Consider the following 18,880-nt stretch of genomic DNA (forward strand, 5'->3'; position numbering starts at 1 on the left):
CTACCGATACGAGAACAAGCTTTGTCCTTACATATTAACAGAAAAGGCTTTCGAAGAGGACAAGCTTTGTTCGTAATTAATGGTAATACAATATAAGTTTTCAGTATTAGAACTAGACTTGTCCACACATGCTCAAAGATCAAACTTTAAATACGAAGAAAAGCCTTGCATGCCGGATGAAGATAACGAACAGTGATCAATCTCATAACTCCTACAAGCAATACAAAATAGATAGTTGGGCAAACACGGACCCCTGGACACACCAGAGGTGCCCAGGAGGAGTAAGCATCCCCTGTTGACCGGTCACACCCGCCGTGAGCCCCATGTTGACAAAAGCTTACTATGTGAGGACAAGCTTGTCCGAACATATCAACAAAATAATCGTTTGGTTCGTGCACAAGTTTAGTTTGTACAAATTGATGAAAAGTGAAGATAAAGAACAGCGACCAATCTCCTACTAATCCCATTAAGAATACAAAAATAGAGCATGGCAAATACGACGCTGATAAAACACGTTACTGATACAAGGGCAAATACGACGCTAATAAAACAAGTTACTGATACAAGGACAAGCTGTTAATAAAACAAGTTATTGATACGAGGACAAACTGATGATAAAACAAGTTATTGATACGAGGACAAGCTCTTGATAAAACAAGTTATTGATACGAGGACAAACTGTTGATAAAACAAGTTATTGATACGAGGACAAGCTCTTGATAAAACAAGTTATTGATACGAGGACAAGCTCTTGATAAAACAAGTTATTGATACGAGGACAAGCTCTTGATAAAACAAGTTATTGATACGAGGACAAGCTCTTGATAAAACAAGTTATTGATACGAGGACAAGCTCTTGATAAAACAAGTTATTGATACGAGGACAAGCTCTTGATAAAACAAGTTATTGATATGAGGACAAACTGTTGATAAAACAAGTAAATAATACGAGTACAAGAATTGTCAGTACATGTTGACAAAATACGTTATGGATATGTAGACAAGTTGTTGATAAAACAATTTATCAATACAAAAAAAAAGCTTTATCCGTACATGTTGATAAAACAAGTTTTCAATACCAGGACAAGCTTTGTCTGTACATGTTAATTGAATAAACTTTCATACGAAGGCGAGATATGTCCGTACACTTTTGAACAGCAAATATAACCAAAGTAATTGATGCAAGTACTTTGAAACAATTAAATTTGATGGATTTATATGATCATGGAGCATTTTACATTTTTAACAGAACACGATTTCTTTATAAATGTATCTAGCTTTTGTAGTTCCATTCTTAATACATGTATCTATCTTTTGTAGGTCCAGTACCAGTAACGTTTGTCGGATGAGGGCATAAAATGACTATACTGAGTCAAGATCACAGCTCGAAATGTATCTGTGCTTCAAATAGTGGGCCGCCATAGCGACTCCAAAAAACCCAGAAAGCATGATACCCCCTCAAAAATATGATCCATTAAGCTGAAGAGAATTATAGTGTTGAGTGTTATATAGTAACAATGAACTACAATAACTTAAGCATATAAAAAGAAAACAATTTTACTTCATGAAATATCTTTGTCAATATATTTCTAGTTAGGTTCTTAATACCTCGATTGTTTATCAGCTAGATGAAGCTATAATTCTCCTTCATACAAGTACACAATTCATCTTTATGCAAGGTGAAGATAACGAACAGTGATCAATCTCATAACTCCTACAAGCAATACAAAATAGATAGTTGGGCAAACACGGACCCCTGGACACACCAGAGGTGGGATCAGGTGCCTAGGAGGAGTAAGCATCCCCTGTTGACCGGTCACACCCGCCGTGAGACCCATATCCTGATCAGGTAAACGGAGTTATCCGCAGTCAAAATCAGTGTGCCAAGAACGGCTTAACAATTGGTATGAAACACGTCAGACAGCATTTGACCCAATGCAAGGTTGTATTGACGAACTAGATCGTTATAACGACCATAGAATTTGCGAAATGCTGACTTCAATCGATACTGTTGAAATCCCTGTACCATCAACTTGTTTGTCAGTAGCTTACCTCGATTTAAAAACTGACTATACCCAGAACAAGCTCTTGCATATCGAATCAGTTGAGATATATAAACACCATATGCAGGTGATAATGGAATATTGCTACATAAATGTGGGAAGTTGACGATGGAGAAGCTGAAATCATCCCGTTTGTCATACAGTTGAGTTGTTAGTTTGCCGTTAATGTCTACTTTCAATAAAATATCTAAGTATGAAGCAGAAGTGGACGACTCTGTGGTGTCCTTTATTTCCAGCTCACAGGGATATATCAAATCGACATATGAATGAAAGCTATCATTGTTAATAGACAAAACGTCATCGATATATCTAAAAGTCGAATTGAAGGTCACAGCGAGAGATTTTTTCTTCTCACGTAGAAGTTTTTGAATAAATTCTGCTTCATATGAATATAAAAACAGGTCAGCTAACAAAGGAGCACAATTCGTGCCCATGGGAATTCCAACAGACTGTTGGAAGACCTGATCACCAAAGACCACGAAGATATTGTCAATGAGGAACTCTAGCATATTTTTTATTTCAACTTCAGAGTACTTGTGCGTGGAATCAGAGTGGTGTTTAACAAAGTAAGTTTTTGAATGACTGATCACTAGATATGAATATTTCCGTTTTCCGTTTTTGAATATCAATCAGAGCGTACATAAATCAGCCCAAGAAGATTACAAACAACAATTGTACATATGTATTTACCGAACTGGAATGCTTTTTCAGGTGTGATTGTTTCTGTGATTTATAATTTTATAGTTTCCAGTTCGGGAAGGATCGTCACATCCGTACTGGTTTTATCCGACATTTTCATTTACACTCTATAAACAGCCATTGTCTTCCAAGAATGATGAGTGCCAACAACATATTATAACTTGATAATGATATTATACTTACAAATATGATTTTTTAATGTATGATATCCTCTTAAATATATATCATCTCAAGTTTAAGACATGAGGTAAAAAGTTGGATCAGTAATGCGATTTAAGATGGAAACCATTACATATTCAACCGTTTTCTATGCTTATCTGACGTGTTTCATACCGATTGTTAGACCGTTATTGGCACACTGATTTAGACTACGGATAACTCCGTTTACCTGATCAAGATATAGGGCTCACGGTGGGTGTGACCAGTCGACAGGGGATGTTAACTTCTCCTAGGCACCTGATCCCACCTCTGGTGTGTACAGGAGTCTGTGTTTGCCCAACTATCTATTTTGTTTCATGCTTAAAGGAGTTATGAGATTGATCACTGTTCGTTATTTTCACCTTTCACTAAGTGATGAAACTGTGACTGTCCAGACATCATCTCTTTCTCTACATTTATTGGCCACAACTGGAGAGACATTAGAGGGTTAGATTGCTATTTATTGTGTGTTGTAACGCTATCGAGAACGTTTCATTACAGTCATTATCGAAAAGGGAAAAAAAGAGAGACCGGGAGGTCACCGAGAGGTCACCGGGAGGTCACCAGCTGTGTGTGTGAAACTTGTGTACAAGAGACAAAGGTTGCTTATGAAGCAGGCAATATGTTCCGACTCTTAATCATGATGACAAAGTCAGATATAAAATGTAAAACAACAGTGATATGTTACAACTTTCAACAAAGGGCATTTGTCTAAGATCAAGGTCAAGATCGATGGCTAAGATGTTGTCAATATGTTTTCCAGGCCATTACCTTTTAAAAGAGAAACTAAATTTTAGACTTGCCACGAAGGCTAATTGTGCTTAAACAATGTGTCATAATCCATGATCTGACGCAAGAACTAATATAGCGATAATGATTGGCCAAAATTAAGGACAATGGAAAAATCGGAAGGACTTTGACGTTGTAATTGTCACAGATTTGATTGGAAAGATAAAGTATGACAACTGATTAAATAGTATCTAATAAAATTATGTAATAAGGTTTACTTTAGAACACACATCTGAAAATGTTGCATGAAAGTTTTGGTAAAGTGTCGCAAAGTTTGACCTAAGCATGGTACACGAAGGATTATTTATATTGCCATTACTGTGACACAATACCTCCGTTTACAAAGCCTTATTTGAAAGACAAGTGTTTTTCACTTCTTATACCGAATGCATGGCGAAGGAATAATTTCTACGTTTGTAAAACGTCTTGAGTTTGATGTGGCGCCGGGATCGGTATTCTAACGTCGGGATCGGCATTCTGAATCCCGGTTAGGAATTGAGTACGCTATTCATTAGTATCCCGCGACTGCTCCTTTGTGAGAAATAAAGATATTTTTACTTATAGTAAAGGAAAATTATTTGTATTCACAATTTTCCTAAATTATTTTGATTTGTAATTACAGTACCATTAACAAATTTCAAAATCCGGATTATTCGATTCATACCTACATGAAAATAAAAGCCCAAACTATGTCCTTAATGTGTCATACATATCAGACCGTTGTGTGAACATTCATTTTATTTCTTTGTCAACGAAAACAGTGTTCCACATTCATTAACAAAAGCTGCGTCTTTGCAGTCGTTTTCTATAAGGACCGAACTTGACAGTGTAGCACCATTATATCTGCACATTAACAGTTTGTATGTAAAACTTCTACGGTACCAATTTTGATGCACCAGATGCGCATTTCGACAAATAATGTCTCTTCAGTGATGCGCAACCGAAGTGTTTGAAATCCGAAATAACTATGAAGTTTTGGAGCTAAATATAGCCAAAACCAGCGTGCCAAAAAAGTGGAGCCAAATTCGTCCAAGGATAAGAGCTATGCATGAGGGAGATAATCCTTAATTTTGAAATGAATTTCTAAATTTTATAACAGTAATTAAATATACATCCGTATGTAGCGAACCTCATCACCCATTAGCCATGCAATAAGTTGCATATGGATTCTGGATGTGTTTTTTCTGCTTGACTGGAGCCATACCTAATAAACATTGTACATCAGTTTCTTTGTCTGAATTTGCTTTAATTCAACTTAACAGTAGTTGTTTGCAGCATATTGTAATATGACCAGAAAGTTTGACTTTAAATGCCAGTAAAATGCACACAAACATAATTGAAAGTATTGCAAAGAAGTCTTGATTTGATGATACAATTCCTAGATGCAAAGGTGAAGATAACGAACAGTGATCAATTATAACTCATAACTCCTATCAAAAATACAAAATTAGCAGTAGGGCAAACACGAACCCATGGAGACACCAGAGGTGGGATCAGATGCCAAGGAGGTGAAAGCATTCCTGTTGATATATTATAGATTTAATGGGTATGTATGCGTTTGTTCTGTGAAGACTCATTAAACTATAAATCTATTCAAACGCACGTTGTCCTACCTCATTAAATAACAATAATATTAGTATACCACTTGTCCAGGTGCTATTATTATAACACAGAAAGTTGTAATAGTTTTCTGTTATCACAAAATCGTGATTTATTTCTGAATTATCTTTCTTTGATTGGCGTGTGAGAAAGCGCCAGTGGTTATACAGACCACAGACTCAACTTTCAGACTTAAAACTTGAACAATATATTTTTGCAATAGACAAATTACTAATGATTCAAAATTCTTGAATTTATGGAATACATTAGGTGGTAGTCCATATCAAAATCATTATTGCACCTTTGCAAATGCATGCGATTGATCACCTAAAAGTGGATGGGAGTCTACTGTTGTGCAATAATTTATTGACCTGCATTTCTAGTCAAGAAACAATTTAAATGTCAACAATCTCTTTGATGCTGGTATGTCTCCCAGCCAAATTCTTTTGTTATTTTAATTGTGGATTACATTTTATTGTCATTTGAATAAATGACAAGTTTTCACACTTCAACATGTTTTTCTGTTATGAATTTTGGAAACAAACAAAGCTGCTATGTTGCCTTCGATTATCTGTGGGGTGTTAACATAAAATAAGGTTCATTTTCAAATAAAGAAATTTATGTTAAAATTTTGTAATTTTCCTTGCTTGATGTTGGTATTCTTTAATTCTTTGGATTCTTTAAGTCATTTACAAAAACATTGATTATTAAACCTGGAATAAACACCACCACCACCACCACCCCCGCCCCATTTTTCTCACTGTGATCCGTTTTTCCGTTTTTATCCGGTCCATAATTCTAAACAAACCCCTTATCTGTCTCAACCAATCAGATTGTCGCGCAAGGCATCTTATTTACATAATCCTTTGTTTACTCGGAGTGCTGCCACGACAGTTTTTTGCAGAAGAAAAAGCAACCTCCACCTCCACTCCATTCACCACATCTTAGATTTTTAAAATAATTTTTCTCAACTTTCGTATGCAGGCATTTTTTATGCCCCACTTTTGTTTCCAATAAAGATTGATATTGTATTCTATAGCATTATCACATCTGTGATTTGTAACAATATTATGGCTGAGAGACCACTGTTGTGCAATAATTTATTGACCTGCATTTCTAGTCAAGAAACAATTTAAATGTCAACAATCTCTTTGATGCTGGTATGTCTCCCAGCCAAATTCTTTTGTTATTTTAATTGTGGATTACATTTTATCGTCATTTGAATAAATGACAAGTTTTTCACATTTCAACGTGATTTTCTGTTATGAATTTTGGGAACAAACAAAGCTGTTATGTTGCCTTCGATTATCTGTGAGGTTTTAACATTCTGGATGTTTTTCATGAAATGGCCAATTCTTAGGTAGATACTAGTTTCTTCAGTGATAATCATCAACCGTAGAATTTGTCTCAAACAAGATTTTTGATATAAATGTGTCGTTATATGAATAAGGTATAGGAAAAATAATGTGATTTTAGCGATGAGTTCTGAAGGCTGCAATGTAAATGTATACTATGCAATTTCCCGCCGTTTTTAACAATCTTAAATCACCATTTTTCTTAGATGTCTAGGCCCCATGATCTGTTCTAAATCATGGATGCATCATCTTCTTCAGAGATTTCTGCTAGACTTCGTTATCATTTCCAAAAATGACAAACACTTGCTAAGTTACTGTCTGGAGTTAAATATGATTAACGAACGGAAATGAAGACAAACGGTACATATTGAACAATATTTGATGAACGCTCCAACCCCGGTTTGTTCATTAAGTGCGAGGTTAAAGATCAGAGTAAATCATATGTTAGTTAACATGGAAGGAAAACTTTCTTCCGAAATGATATATCACAAAGCAGTGAAGTGAGAAATAACAAAGACATTGTACTGAAATTGTACATTTATTCCTGTTATAACACACAAATGTAAAATAGATATAAAGCAGTAAAGAAAGAAATGTAAAGATACAACACAAGGTAGTGTGTATACAGCGTAAGTGTGTGTTAGTGGATCTTACGCCGAGTTCAATTTACCAATACAAAGTTCTAAAGAAATTAATTTCGAAAGCAACATGGGGTAAATGTCTTTCCAGTATGTAGTAAAATGAAATTTCAATAACGATATGAACACCACAGTTGTTGACACCCTTTTCTGAATACTGTTTCTTATGATTCAGCATAATGCTTTACAAAATGGTATCTTAAGGTATTAAAACAAGATTCTTTACAGATTCTCTTTGCAAAACATTAAAAAGCACCACTTTTCATTTAATTTCTAAACGTATGTATTTTTAACAAAATGAAAAGTTTGCTCAATAAAACTTTCTACAATCAAGGTACTGGATAATACCTGTCATTTAAAAGCCACACATTCAATGCTTTAAAAAGAATAACGGTATTAAAAGGTAATGATACATACCATATGGGACATATATTACCACAAGGGACAATTATTACCATAAAGGGTAATGACTTAATTCGGTATACACATATATGCATGGAGCGTTTTGGGGTTTTTTTTATTAAAAGTTTTTGTAACATTTTTTTTCAGTCCAGCTGATCCAAGAGAGGCTCCCAATGGTTTGTAGCTTAGAATAGTTAGACGATGAAATCTGAAATGAGAAATAGATTTGAAATTGATTTCAAATAAAATTTTCCAATAACATTGATCAAAAATGTAATATAAATATATTTGAAAAGATGACCAGTGATTCAGTACGTCGTACAGAGATCAAAATCGTGTATAAAAACACATTTTTTAGAAAGACAATATCATATTACTGTAAAGTGACAGTTTTTTAAAAATAAAATAATAAAAACAACCGAATGTGACCTACCTAGTTCCACATTTAAGCGATTAGATCTGAAATAAAAATGATATTTCACACATTAGAAACGCATTATATAGGAGAAATTTATTTCCATCGATCATAAAACGTTTGATCAATATATCAGTAGTGCAAATTTACAATGAAAAACTTATACAATCACATTGTTCATTATAGGATAAAACATCTTTTAAATATATTGATGTGTAACTTCTAGACATTTTACTCACAAACTGAATAAAAGTGTGCGAAAGGTTTGATTTTTACAATTCCAATTCGTATACTGTAAAAACAAATTTCAAAACTTTGAATAGATTCCCCACTGAGCCTCCATACATTACGCTATTTGTTTTCATGTATGTATGAATACAATGAATATATCGATTTATTGATGTGTAAATTCTCGTTCAGCTTTATTTTTGTACATCAAAACAAATGTAATAAAGAACATTGGAATTCTTTACAAATATATCAGCTGGCGAGAATCGAAAATAAAATATTCTTAACCATGCTGTTTAATATGTCTAAACAAGTATAATTTCTTCACTTGACATTTAATGTCAAGCAACACAAACTTTAAAGATTTTGAAACTGTTTACAGGTTTGTTGAATATCTTACTTATAGTTTGATTTATTACCATAGTTATTATTTTTATTATCATTTTAATCGTCTTTCAAATTCGCTTTTGAAAACTGAATTTTGGTTATGTTTTGTTATTGTATTCTTTAACATATGCAAATACAGTATTTCTCATAACGTTTTTTATCTCTAACATTTCCTGATTTCAAGAATTCTCTCAATTTTAGACATTTTTAATTTTTCATATGACATTCATACTTACATGTGAACAGTATTAGGCTAGAATATAACCCCTGTCCAACCACAATTAGATTTTGTTTATGATTATTAAACCACCAAACACATATCTCTGAATATGTCAATATAGAATTCAAAGTATGAGATATGAAAATAGACATTTTAGACGTAAGTCAATATAAATGAACATTTTATCGTATGATTTGTTATTACTGTATAAAACTATTTTTATTGATTTAGCTTTCATCGGTTTCCCCCATTAATATCATCATCAGTATGATTAGATAGTGGAGACATTCTACATAAAGATAATTCTTATTTTGATATATTCATAATTCTTGTCTTTGCAATTTTCTCCATGTTTATTGGTATCTTATTTAGTATGTCATGCGCAAATGTAATATTTAGACATATGCTTTTAACAATTATCATAATTTGTTTTGCTATACGAAAATGTGAAGGTAATTGACACCAGAGACATATTACATGTCTATGTTGACAAATATCTTATTTATTCACAGGTCTATCATGTACAATAAAAATGCACATATTTTACAGTTATCCCCCTTTTATCAGTATTCTAAGTAGGTCGCGGTTCGTTTGTTTTTGGCGCTAACCTCCAACTTCCCATATTGTTCTTCAAGACAGGTAATAAAAGGATGATATTTATTGTCTTGTCGTGACATATTGCCCTTCAACTTAGTAACATATTGATACAGCAAATTTATTAATAATTGTGATAAACAGGGTCATAAAAAGCAGAATGAAGACAACCTCCATGCAAATATAATCTGTTAGATGAACTTTCGTCCCAGAAAATACTCTTGGCTCCTGCTGATTGTGTTCAGTACAAATGTACTTAGTAGAGTGAGAACAATCAAAGATTTATAATGATAACCATGTAATGATTGATTAATCAATGTAAAGAAATGATTTCGTAAATTGCAGCATTTGAGTATATAATATAAAAGATTTGTTTCAGTACCGAGAAGAAGGATTTTTATGTGTATTTCATGTTCTTAGTCTCGTACACTAACAGTGCTTTATTGTGTTCCACTTAACAAAATGTTTAGGTTTCGTCCATGTACACTGATTTTGACTGCGGATAACTCCGTTTACCTGATAAAGATATAGGGCTCACGGTGGGTGTGACCGGTCAACAGGGAATGCTTACTCCTCCTAGGCACATCTGGTGTGTCCAGGGGTCCGTGTTTGCCCAACTATCTATTTTGTATTGCTTATAGGAGTTATGAGATTGATCACTGTTCGTTATCTTCACTTTGCATTACATATAATAGCATTCATTGTTCAAAGATTTATGTGACTTATGATAAAACTGAAGTCCTTCAGTATTTCTTTCTTTGCTTTAAGAAATATTTTTTCACTTAAGAATTTTGCAAATTCTCTGGTCGTTATAACGGTCTAATTTTTCAATACAACCTATCATTGGGTGAAATGCTGTCTGGTGTGTTTCAGACTGATTGTTAGGCTGATCTTGGCACATTGATTTTGACTACGGATAACTTCGTTTACCTGATCAAGATAGAGAGTTCACTGCGAGTGTGACCGGTTGAGAGGGCATGTTTACTCCTCCTAGGCACCTAACCCCATCTCTGGTATATCCAGGGGTCCGTGTTTACCCAACTCTCTATTTTGCATTGTTTATAGGAGTTATACGATTGATCGCTGTTCGATATCTTCACCTTTCATTCACATATTTGATTTTGATGAACAAAGTATATTCAAATTCCGTAAACATTGTAACTGATGAACCATAACGTTTGAAATTGGTCTATCTTTCGATGTACTGATAATGTGACGAGTGTTTGTTTGGTGGGGGTACTCCGGATATTAAAAAAGTCTACAAATAGTTATCATTTTTCGCATATGACCACGGTACTTTGATTGAACACCTGAATATTCACGCTCAATGTAAGTCAAATCAAGGTAAGCTATTGATACCACGTGTTATTTGTACACAACTTTGCGACTCATTTGAATTGAAGTATACCCCCACCCCCCAAAAAACAACCCACAAACAAACTCGAATAGATATATATTTCCTAGGTGCTTCGTGTGTGAAGAAGGTGATTCCGTTTGGTTATAATCAATCCGAACTTCCACAAGCAAAGGATTTTGAAGTCCCGTAGACAACAAGCATGTTTAGATGTTCCATTCAATATTTCGCATGACTATTAGCGGTTACGTGTGTTATCATGATCTACCATTCAAAACCTGGTTTGTATACTTACATGCGTTATCTGAATCTGCATGAAACAAAAAAAGAGAATATCAACATTAACCATTTTGAAAAGTTCAAATAATAGAATAATACTCTAGGTATTGTGTTAAGAATAAAATGCATGACTTGGCCAAGCAGCGTGTGTTTTTATACGAGGAAGGTTTCGTTTTATTGCCTTAACAGTATTGTTAATGTACTGTTTCCATTCTATAAAATCCGGGAAGAGTAACAAACAATGATTATTGAAGGTAACCGTTACAAAGAGTTCATTCAGAGTTGTTGCATAGCGGGAACTTCACACACACACGTGAACAAATTCAAGCCTATGTATAACAATGAAGATCAACCTTTAACCTTTGGCAATCGGAATGTCAAGCCTATTGGTAGATTGTGTCATTAAATTAAAGAGATGTTCATGGAGCTGGTCACTCTATCCCCACGTATGATAGATAGAAATTTCAATTGACAAAAGTAACTTATCATCTTAATAAGGTAGTGTCTTAAGCACATCTAGTGTATGAAATGACAGTTTTGCTTGATTTGTAACGAATGATGTTAAACTGGTCCTCTTAGTCTGTCTCTTTTTCATCTATCCAGCATAAAATATTATTTTATTTTATGTGTGCAGTGATTTTCCCCTCAGTCAGTGCAGATCGCATCATGTTTGAATATTTAGCACAAGTTAAGAATCAGTACATTTACGAGTTACTAACGGAACAATCTAGCAATTGTCACGTGACGAAAACATACCTATCATCTGGATCGGGTATCTACCCGTTCTTGAACGTAAACTGGATCTTCCAATGATTGGATCTACAACGACGAACGATGTCCTTTAGTCTGAAGCACTTTGCACAGTTTAACGTTTTGCATTGCAAAACCACTCACATTTCAAACATTAAATAAAAACAAGACATATTATATAATTAGCAAAGCGAAATCAATGAAACATATGCATGTACCTTAAACGAAATTACATTTTTGTGAAAAAAAATAAATTTTCATGGGATTTAGATTTCGTTGTTTTCTAGTTATGAATATAACTACAGAGTACGAATTTAAATTCAACACAAACATAGTGTGAACTACCGTGGAAAAAAATAACTCTGAATTTAAAGTTTTGTTAGATGAGAGAGAGCGATATTTTTAGGAATGATGTGTAAAGAATACTTACAGTAATCAGGTGCGTCACCTGAAACATATACATGGTATATAGTCAAATTAAGCGTATCTTAGATAATATAGTATGAGAGAGAGAGAGAGAGAGAGAGAGAGAGGCACTGAAAAGACCTTGACACTGCTATTCATTTATCCTTAAAATTTGCGACACAACCCACGTCTTTATCAAGAAACATTTATTACATAAGCATATATTATGTAAGCAAATATCACAAACTACACGTATCATATTGCAATAGTATGTTTTATCTGTTATTAATGTAATATATGTCTCTTGATAAAAGCGAGGGTTGTGTCAAAAATAACCAACAGTGTCATAGCCTTTCCAGTGCTTCTATAAATGTTTCTTTGGTCTTGTATCGGTATTCATCTTCTACCCTTTTAGATCCGATACTTAAGAAAGAGTGTTGTTGGATTTTCGTATATTCAAAAAAATATCAGACACTTACCTAAATCAAATGGATTGTCTGCAAAGATAAATTATAACGGATTAAGATTAGGTTGTATGAATAAGGACACATAAATACGTATATCTAATTTTGAACGCGAAACAACGCCATTTGGAATACCAGTATGTAAGGTAATCAATGAATAACGAAAGAAATTGAGCACTTTTGAATGATTTAAATTAAGATAAATAATCATTGTCAAATTATAATAAAAGTGAAATAGACCAAATTTACATGAGTTTTAAATAATTAGAAGCCAGTATTCTGCACTTGAAACGTTTTGAAAGAGTTATGCGCCCTGGATGAAAATAAGAAGTCAAAATTTTCTGAAAATATCTGTGATAAGTGATTAATTCTATTTCCTATTTCTAAAAAGATGAAAGTTTTTTGTAACATTTTACAAGAAATCAAATTTATTTTAAAAATAATTTAATAAAGCATGTTCTTCCTATAAGCTTCATTGTAAAATTCAAGGTGAAAAAAATAAAGAAGTAACCAAAAAATTCGTATGGTGGATTATTCTTACTGGATAAATCTTTCAAAATGATATCATGGTTACAAAAATCGCGCCATCTATTTATTAAATATGAAATATGATCGTTATACATGTACAGGAGAACCCTTAGAATAATAAAGAAATATTGGAGAGATATGTATATAGTGTTTGAACTCACAAACATCGGGCGTATCACCATCTAGAATAAAAAGGAGACAAATGAATATCTTAATTTGATATCACAGTTTAAAATTATTCATCAGCTAGTAGTTACTGTAAATCCCTAAATCTACGCGAGGAATTTAGTATCGCGTAATTTCGCGAGAAGAATCACTCGTGAATTAAAACTACTCGCTTTTATTTTCATATTCCTAAAATACATGAAGACTCATCAACAGAACACTCGCGAATTTATGTTCTCGCGATTTGACTTATACCAGTCATTTCGCGATATGTAATATTCGCGTAAGAAAAGGAATCTGCAGTATCATGTAATATAAATAATTGGTTAAAAACAACATCAAACGTTTATATAGATTGATAAAACTACCAATGTTCCAGATCTTTAACCTTTAGGGAATCCAATCAAAGTATTGGAACTCTCACTATAAGTGTTGTCGGTATCTTACTTAAAACATCAAACATTTTATATTTTCATCAAGAAATCAAAATTCTTAATGTGTTTACGGTTTTACAATGATCAGATGAATTGTCAAAATAAATCTACGCGTATTCAACATTTGTCTCTGAAGTAGACTGTGGTGAGTATTTCTTCCCATCATAAATCAAAGTACCAAAATTTCCCTAAGGTAAATGAAAATGTCAAATATTTTACTGTAGTAAATCAAACTACAAAATCTCTTACTATAATAAAGGTTTTATCATGATAAACTATAGTTACATATTAAAGTAATGCAAATTATCGCAAAGTAGTGAATATTATAGATGATCATAGTATTTGTGTTGGGACAGTCACATATATCTACTAGTAGTCATTTGATATAGAAGTTTTAAATAGTTATACTTACTTAGCAATAAATAATTTCCGTTTGATGCTGAAAGAGAGTGTCAAAATGCATTTTAGAATTATGTAATTTAAACATGGCAAATAATCACCACTGAGATGTAAAACAAAACTATGATGTTTTATTTAATCCGTAAGAAAACAAACAATATAATTTTTTTTAAAAGAGTAATTTAAATAAAACGAAACTTACAACCCAGACTGTTTCGTAGTCCAAGAGACCCGCCCCCGAAAGATCCGCCTCCCAGGTTTACTGTGTCTGCATCAGATACTATATTCAGGAATGAAACGAAAGGCAAACACTAAAGCCTGTTAGTTTATGACGCCAATTTTTAGATATTAGTATATATGTGCAATATGCAATATTCTTTGTTACTATTATTAAGGCATGGTGAGGGACAAAACAAATATATGTGCTGCAAGTTAATACTTCATCTTTAGAATACATATCTAGTGAAAATATGTTAAGACCGGAAGCCAGGCATTATCCCCTTTTTGCAGCTTGCATTTAGAATAACTTGCGTTAATAGCATATCACTGGCTACAGTTTTCACGAAACCTGCAAAATAATTACTACTGATAAAATAAAAGGAAGGAGCTTTTCGTTCAGTGAATCCAATTACTTCCAATACACGTTTTATTAGTGGCGACAGTTGCTTAAGAGCTAGATTCGTATATTTTCATTTTGCTCCAAACATTTTATTTTTCAGAGACTTAACGTTACTCACTCGATGAGTAGGCCCCAAAGCTAAATTGTGGTCGAGACCTGTACTGGTAGATCCGTCTGGCTGTAAAATAAAAACAAACAATCAGGCTCTCGACTGTGTAATGGAAATGCCAGTTGCATGATGTTTATACGAGTGAATTATAGTGTGTGCAGTTATGCAAAGCTTGAGCTACACGTGTAAAATATCCACTACGTGACGGTATTGACTTCGGTTAAATATGTGGTCATAGTAATCATAAAATGGGCATTTTCCTCGTACTATACTACTACGAAAAAATGGTGTAGCATATACCATCGCGTCGAATATATCCATATTCCAATAAGACTGCGTTGACGTGAATATCTGTAGCGCATCGTTCATCATCGTCAAAGAGCTTACATCAGACATATATTGCTTGTTCAAGTAGTCCCATTGCCTCATGGGACACCCAAATATAGCTATAGCGCGTCGTTCACTGCAGGTGTGACAGTACAGCTTGTATCGAAACACTCGAATATGTATGCTGTTAGAAAAACTATCCAGTCTAAAATTCATACGTTAAACGACGAATGGATACCTCACTAGAATTTACCATTTAAAGTCAAATCCATAAACAAAACAATTACTCTCTCTCTCTCTCTCTCTCTCTGCAAAAGCAATTTTTTTGAGATTCAAAGCCGATTCTTCTTTTCATTATAAATCTAGCTTCGTTTCTATGACGTCACAATACAGTATAGCATATTCAGTGAAATATATACTCACATTGAGACCTTGGAAGCACTCGCAAAACTGAAAGAACAAGGGAAACATCAAGTTACCATGTAAAACGAGTGGATGTCTGTTTGTATAAAAGTTCCATAATCTATTATATTAATGTTCGTCAAAGTTTGTGAATCGATTATTCTCAAAATGTCTATTTTAATGTCATTACAACTTAATTAAATGAAGGAATCAATGTCGTCAGGTGTCATAATGTATTCGTCAATTAGAATATCCGAAACAAAACTACATTTAAAATGACAAATTCTAGTTAACTATAGCATTCATTTGTTTCTTTAGTAAACCGTAGTCTGAAAATCTTTAGATTAGTACATCAAAGTTTTGTTTTTAAATTAGTAAATCTGATTGTCAAAGGATTAATTATTGATGAGCAAAGTTTTGATATCGTTTTGATGAAGTACTCACTCAAATAAGATAAACCATTAAAAAAGTTTAAAAACAAATCATTTTTACTATAATAAGTTGATGTTGGTTTTTGTTTAGATTGTTTTTTTTTTTTTTTTTTTAAATATTATTATTATTACTATTATCAATTTCACTATAGTTCACTATGGTATGAAAGTGTCAGCTGTTATGATTTTTTTTTTTAAATTGTTTTACTATGATAAATCAAAATTTTCAAATATATTCAAACTTTTTACTATGGCAAACTACATGTTCGATGTTTATGCTTTCCTTGGAATAGTGCATGCTGATGTTGCTAGATAAACCGTTACACTTTTCATTACTCATGAAATTTTATTTCGTCCTTTCATGGTAATGAAGTAGTCACCTAATGTGGAATATATAAAACATTTTTCCCAGTGTCGATAAATAAAGCACATGGATTTCATATCGTCTGACCGGGCTATCGTTAGATACTAGGATTTATGTTTTGTTTATGGTTACAACATATGACCCATCTACCTCATAAAGACCAGGTTTCCACCATTAATGTTCTATAGTTATCTTTGAAGATTTTCTATTGCTGTTGAACAAGTCCTTGTGTTATTTCCGACGTACTGTGACTCATTTTTCATGAATATGAAGCGGTGAAGATAACGAACGGTGACCAATCTCGTAAATTCTATGAGGAACACTAAATTGAAAGTAGGGCAAACACGGAACCTTGGACATACCAGAGGTGGGATCACGTTTCTGCTAATATTATTTTGCTAACATTATGTTTGTCATACAGTTACATGTAAGTGTTGTTATTTTAACCAACAACAAAAAAATCAAAATCACATCAAAAGGCAAATTTTCTTTAAAAAGTTGTTCGGGTATGGTATTTAATCATTATCTACAAGGTGTTGATTGTTTTTTAAGTAGACACAATCAACATCGTGTAGATAATGATTAAACACCATACCCGAACAACTTTTAAAAGAAAATTTGCCTTTTGATGTGATTTTGATATTTGTTTGTTTTTTTCCAACCATGTCGCTGAAGCATTGATATTGATGTTTTCGCTAAATAACAATGGTTACATATGTATAATTAAGATTGAAATAAATCCTTGATAACAATGAATAAACTGGGGTCTTATCTTTTTGTCAAAATTTATTCCGCTAAAATTCATTCATTTCAGCCAGCATATCGCCAAATTTTAGACCCGCGGAAAAACCCATTATACGGTCTATAGTCTACAAAAGTAGTCATTTACATGATGCTCTCGTATTAACAGTACATGATTCATATCCCATCATAAGTAATAAATTTAATAGAATATGGAATTCTACGTCGTTACTTTTTATCATCACATTTGTACCTATCATGCTGTATGTCCACTTTTGACAGGAAACAAACAAAAACCTTCCGGCTACACTGAAGTTTTTGCATGTATTCGTCTGAAATTACGGCGATAGTCCGTGTCATATATCATTTCTTTGCATGTTTTCTATCAGCATACATCGAAACAGTTGTGTTCACGAAGACTAAGGACTTGTTATACGTATGATATGTATGTACAACATGGTTTGAATCGTAGCTCCTTTTATCATAATTTCAACAAGTACGAGTTTTGAAATGATTGTTTATCATATTTAACAATTCAATTACTAAAATAATTCTGACACTTTCCCAGTGATTGCACTATCAAATTGATTTCTAAAGGACTTTAAGGTGCATTTTATTTTGATGTTTAGCAGTCCAAACATATATTACGATTATTGTTTGTATTCAGGTCTAAATCAAATACGTAATATTTCAAAAGTGATGACATTTTCTGATTGGCATAAAGTGCTGTGATTCACGTAAAACCTGTTCTACCCGAGATTCTGGTTTTCATTACATAAAAGCGTACTTTGTTTCCTCGAGATAAAATGGACGAAACATTTCCTGGTAGTTAATGGAACAATACTGAAGAAATATTTCTTTGAATTCATGTTTCAGGCAAAGACTAAAACTATTCCTTTTTGGTACTACTGAACTACGTGTATATCGGCTTAAAGAATTTAAAAAAAAGAAGAAAAAAACGACAACAAATAATCATATGTACTTACAAACAGATGATGCAAGTGCTGAAAACAAAAGATATTACATATTTAGAATAAGTCCTAAGAAAGTGAAAAGATTGAGTAAAAGTATAGAAACATATATATCGCTTTTCATGACTTGCAATAAAAAAAAAATGAAATTTTAAAATTATCATTCTATAAATATATTTCTGGTCAAGAGATCTAATCGAACAATCGTCAATTGTTGTACCACGAAAAGACAACTACAAGCTCTACAAACAAACCGATTTGTTTTACAAATTATTACCTGCAAGGGTGCTCAATATCAGAAGACGTATTACGATTCCCATACTGAATATGTTCAGGGAGACGACTCACATCCGACAACACACTGGGACTAGCTCATGTGCGTTGTTTTTCACTGTTTATATACAATGAATCCCATTAGTTGCGCAATGTGCGTGCGCATACCGGCCTCTGAAATTTCTGGTTAAGACTGGTGTAGATGTTAAGTGTATTTTCCTAAATGTGTAGTACCGTGTCAAGATACACGTTAAGATACTGTATAATGAGTATTGTAA

At 33.1% G+C, this 18,880-nt stretch overlaps 1 protein-coding gene across 1 annotated transcript; it reads right to left on the minus strand.

Moving 5' to 3' along the window:
• Nucleotides 1-7,234: 7,234 nt before the first annotated feature.
• LOC125662446 (uncharacterized) lies at nucleotides 7,235-18,693 on the minus strand. The gene is made up of 13 exons (XM_048894668.2): nucleotides 18,607-18,693; nucleotides 18,345-18,362; nucleotides 15,844-15,870; nucleotides 15,103-15,162; nucleotides 14,568-14,645; nucleotides 14,379-14,405; nucleotides 13,529-13,549; nucleotides 12,855-12,872; nucleotides 12,401-12,418; nucleotides 11,977-12,039; nucleotides 11,237-11,251; nucleotides 8,177-8,202; nucleotides 7,235-7,951 (listed from the first exon to the last, which is right to left on the minus strand). The coding sequence occupies exons 1-12, from the start codon at nucleotides 18,647-18,649 to the stop codon at nucleotides 8,189-8,191; spliced, it is 402 nt and encodes a 133-aa protein (XP_048750625.1). The 5' UTR covers nucleotides 18,650-18,693; the 3' UTR covers nucleotides 7,235-7,951; nucleotides 8,177-8,188.
• Nucleotides 18,694-18,880: the final 187 nt, after the last annotated feature.

This window comes from Ostrea edulis, chromosome 8 (genome assembly GCF_947568905.1).
Source record: "Ostrea edulis chromosome 8, xbOstEdul1.1, whole genome shotgun sequence".
Taxonomy (NCBI): domain Eukaryota; kingdom Metazoa; phylum Mollusca; class Bivalvia; order Ostreida; family Ostreidae; genus Ostrea; species Ostrea edulis.